At 38.6% G+C, this 2,085-nt stretch overlaps 1 protein-coding gene across 1 annotated transcript; it reads right to left on the bottom strand.

Moving 5' to 3' along the window:
- Positions 1 to 482: 482 nt before the first annotated feature.
- On the bottom strand, positions 483 to 1,415 carry LOC116860459 (olfactory receptor 5M3-like). Its single transcript, XM_032846514.1, has one exon. The coding sequence runs from the start codon at positions 1,413 to 1,415 to the stop codon at positions 483 to 485; it is 933 nt and encodes a 310-aa protein (XP_032702405.1).
- Between the last annotated feature and the right edge of the window lie 670 nt (positions 1,416 to 2,085).

Below are 2,085 nucleotides of genomic sequence, written 5' to 3'. Positions count from 1 at the left end.
ACATAAAATATCCAATTGTCAGGGATGTCGTCTCCAATTTTAACAATGCCTCCTGGTGAATTTATATTCAACTGAAGCATTTTAAGATAATAGCCTATCATCTCAAACCAATACCTATTCTAGGTGCAAGAAGAGACCATTACAGTTCTTTTAAAATCATACTCAAAAGAGTGACTAGTGAGGTATTGAGAAGCCATGAACAAACATTCCCAGTCACAAAATAAACTACTGAATTTGACATTGGGTGAAAGGGAAAGAATGGATGCTATTGTCAACACATCTTATCATCTCAGTTCTCAGAGACCCAGAGAGTCTGGTCTACAATATGCCTCCCTTTTCTTGGTGCTATTACTCCTGTCTCAATTATGTATTCTTTGTCTATTTATTGAAAACAGAAATAACAAATTTTCTCAGAATGATTTGAAAGTCAATTTACATGCCTAGTGAACTATGGGTCTCATTCTGCATTTGAGGTTTCCGTTTTATTTAGTTAAAATTGTTCTACTGACTGCTTTGCTCATGGCCTCCTTTACATCTTTGTTCCTGAGACTGTAGATCATGGGATTCAACATAGGAATTACTGTGGTGTAAAACACAGCCACCATCTTGCCCTGTTCCACAGACCCTTCCTTTGGACTTCTGAGGTACATGAAGAATAGGGTTCCATAAAATATAGCGACAGCTGTCAAGTGTGAACCACATGTGGAGAAGGCTTTCTTTCTTCCTTCTGCGGAGCGCATCCTTAAGATGGCAATGAGGATAGATATGTAGGAGATGATAATGACTAGCAAGGAATAAAAGAAGTTGAGATCTACCAAGGTGCGCATGGTGTATTCTTTGATGAAGGTTCCTGCACAGGCCATTTTGATGAGGGCTGGGTCTGCATAGTAGAAGTGGTTGATCTCAATGTTCCCACAGAAGTACAAACCATGTGTCCACAGTGTTGAGATCAAACTAATGAAGAAGCCATATAGATAAGGAAAAGAGATCAGTCGAATACAGATGATCCTTGACATCCGGCTGCTATAGAGCAGAGGGTTGCCAATTGCCAGGTATCTGTCAAAGGCCATCACAGCAAGGATGAACACCTCTACGTGGACAAAGGCAATGAAGAAAAAGCACTGCACTATACAGCCAGGATAGGAAATGGTTTTGATCTCAGCTACTAGATTTTCTAACATCTTCGGCGTGACATTAGAGGAGAACCACACATCTGCAAAAGGTAAGTGACTGAGGAAAAAGTACATGGGGCTGTTGAGCTGGGGACTGATCCTGATTAGTATGATCATGCCAATGTTCCCAATCAGTGTGATAATGTAGACCAGTAAGAACACCACAAAGAAAAGGAGTTGTAGTTCAGGACGACTGGTTAATCCCAAAAGAATAAATTCTGTCACATCAGTAAAATTGAGCATTTTCTTAAATCTGATCCAGGTAAAGATGCATGTTATCTAATAAAATAAACAGAAATCACAAAATACACAGACCAAATATAGCTGTTCTTGTTGTATAATATCATTTCTTAACCCATTCTCTTTCAATTCCTCTGCTAGTTTTCTTTTTGTTTTTTTTTTCCCTCAGACATCTTTTCTTCAGTATCTCTTTCTCTTATGCATGTAACTCTGTATGAAATTTTTATAGAGAAAATAGGAAAATAATATAAAATTATAGAAATACACCAATAGAACTTGTGATAGTTATTCTTGTCTACACAAAAATTTTAAGAGGGGTGCCTGGATGGTTCAGTCAGTTAAGTCACTGACTCTTGATTTCAGATCAGGTCAAGAACTCAGGGTTGTGAGATCGAGCCCAGCATCAGTCTCCAACTTCATATGGGGATCTGCTTTGGATCTACTCTCCTTCTACTACCCCTCCCCTCCCTCTCTCTAAAATGAATAAATAAATCTTAAAGAAAATAATGTTAGCAGTCATAACAATCTCTGGAATCTTGGTGGTTTTGCACAGTAGAAGTTGTTATCTTATTCATATAGCAGGCTAATGCAGATGTTACTGGGAGAACTTCCTTCCAGTGACTGAATGACCCCTGGTGAGAATCCTTCCTTGGAATGAACCTGCTTAAGATTC

This window comes from Lontra canadensis, unplaced genomic scaffold (genome assembly GCF_010015895.1).
Source record: "Lontra canadensis isolate GAN:19392208 unplaced genomic scaffold, GSC_riverotter_1.0 scaffold176, whole genome shotgun sequence".
Classification (NCBI taxonomy): Eukaryota; Metazoa; Chordata; class Mammalia; order Carnivora; family Mustelidae; genus Lontra; species Lontra canadensis.
The sequence above is the reverse complement of the archived record's forward strand: the minus strand, read 5'-3'. Positions and strand labels throughout refer to the sequence as shown.